The following is a 1,145-nucleotide window of genomic DNA, read 5'->3' as shown; positions in this document are numbered from 1 at the left end:
CTAGGTTGCTTCACTTAGCCACAGAAATTTTGGGCTCAATTGTCATAAGTCGAGGACTACCTGTAATATAATAAATTGAAAGCAGAGAAAAGATTTGCAATTCTCTTCCAATCCCTAAGGGGGCGCATCGCCCACATTTTGATTCAACCCGTAGCGTTATGCGCCGCTCTGTAATTTTGGAACTGGGATAACGGCTGCCTCATGGCGTCACTCACGAACACCGCGCGGATGACGTCCGTCGCTCCGCCCGGTTGCCGGAGCAACCATCAAGCTCCGTGCAGCCAGTTCTCACGCCCGCGTGAACGTCGGCCCTCATTCATAGAGCTAGAAATAGAAGAGTCGCACCTCCGCAATGATTTAATGATTTTTGCATATCGATTCCTACCTCAGCCCATTCCTCTTCCGAAATTCAGATGACCGTGAATCGAGCCTTTCACCCGCCAACGACGCCGTGAGGCGCCAACGGATTTCCATTAGTTTGAAATCGGAAATTGAAATCCGAGCTCTACTCTACATCTTTCGTAGATCTATAGTCCGCCTTCGGCCCTTCTCTCTGGAGTCACGGTTTCCGCCCGGACGGAAGAGGCGACCGGACCTTTTGGGACTCGGCGATTGCTCGTCCCTCTCTCGGCGCTGCCTCATGGCTTTCAACTTCGGGGCGGCTGCTGGCGCCGCGGCCGCCCCAAACCCCGCGGGTGAGTGCGGAGGCGGGGAGGGCCGCCAGAAGGCCTTGCCGAGACGAGCTTGCGGGCCGGGCGGGGAGGGAGGGAGGGGGGGAGGGAGGGAGAGCTGCACTCGTTGAATGCCTGCCTGGCTCTTGAAACCATTGCGGGGAATGGAGGGAGGAGGGAGGGAACCCGCCGGCGTCTCTTGCGTGAGGTGATAGCGTATGTTTTCTTAAACCGCCGGTTGCCTGAAGAAAAAAACAGAGGAAAACGAGCGAGGAAAATAAAATTACCTCACCCAAAGGGAAATGGAGGGTGGGTGGGTGTCAGGGCATAATTGTTTTGAGGCGGCTTCCGGGAATGCCAAATATAAGCAAATAAATTACATTTTTACAAGTTTTCGTCAGCTGGGGCTTGGTAGGCAGCTGGTTGGGGTCCCTGCCTAAACCGGCTGCCTACGAGCCCCGGCTGACGAAAACG

The 1,145-nt window shown here is 55.1% G+C and overlaps 1 protein-coding gene across 1 annotated transcript in view; it reads left to right on the top strand.

Annotated features, from left to right (window-relative positions):
* The first annotated feature begins 620 nt into the window (after window positions 1-620).
* The window catches only part of NUP54 (nucleoporin 54), a 20,942-nt gene continuing 20,417 nt past the window's right edge, over window positions 621-1,145 (top strand). The window contains exon 1 of the mRNA XM_015827154.1: window positions 621-695. Coding sequence (XP_015682640.1) covers window positions 641-695 — 55 coding nt within the window. The 5' untranslated portion in view covers window positions 621-640. The remainder of the gene's footprint in view (window positions 696-1,145) is intronic.

The sequence above is a fragment of the Protobothrops mucrosquamatus genome, unplaced genomic scaffold (genome assembly GCF_001527695.2).
Source record: "Protobothrops mucrosquamatus isolate PMUCROS unplaced genomic scaffold, P.Mucros_1.0 scaffold3532, whole genome shotgun sequence".
Lineage (NCBI taxonomy): Eukaryota > Metazoa > Chordata > Lepidosauria > Squamata > Viperidae > Protobothrops > Protobothrops mucrosquamatus.
This window is presented reverse-complemented; position numbering and strand designations above follow the sequence as displayed.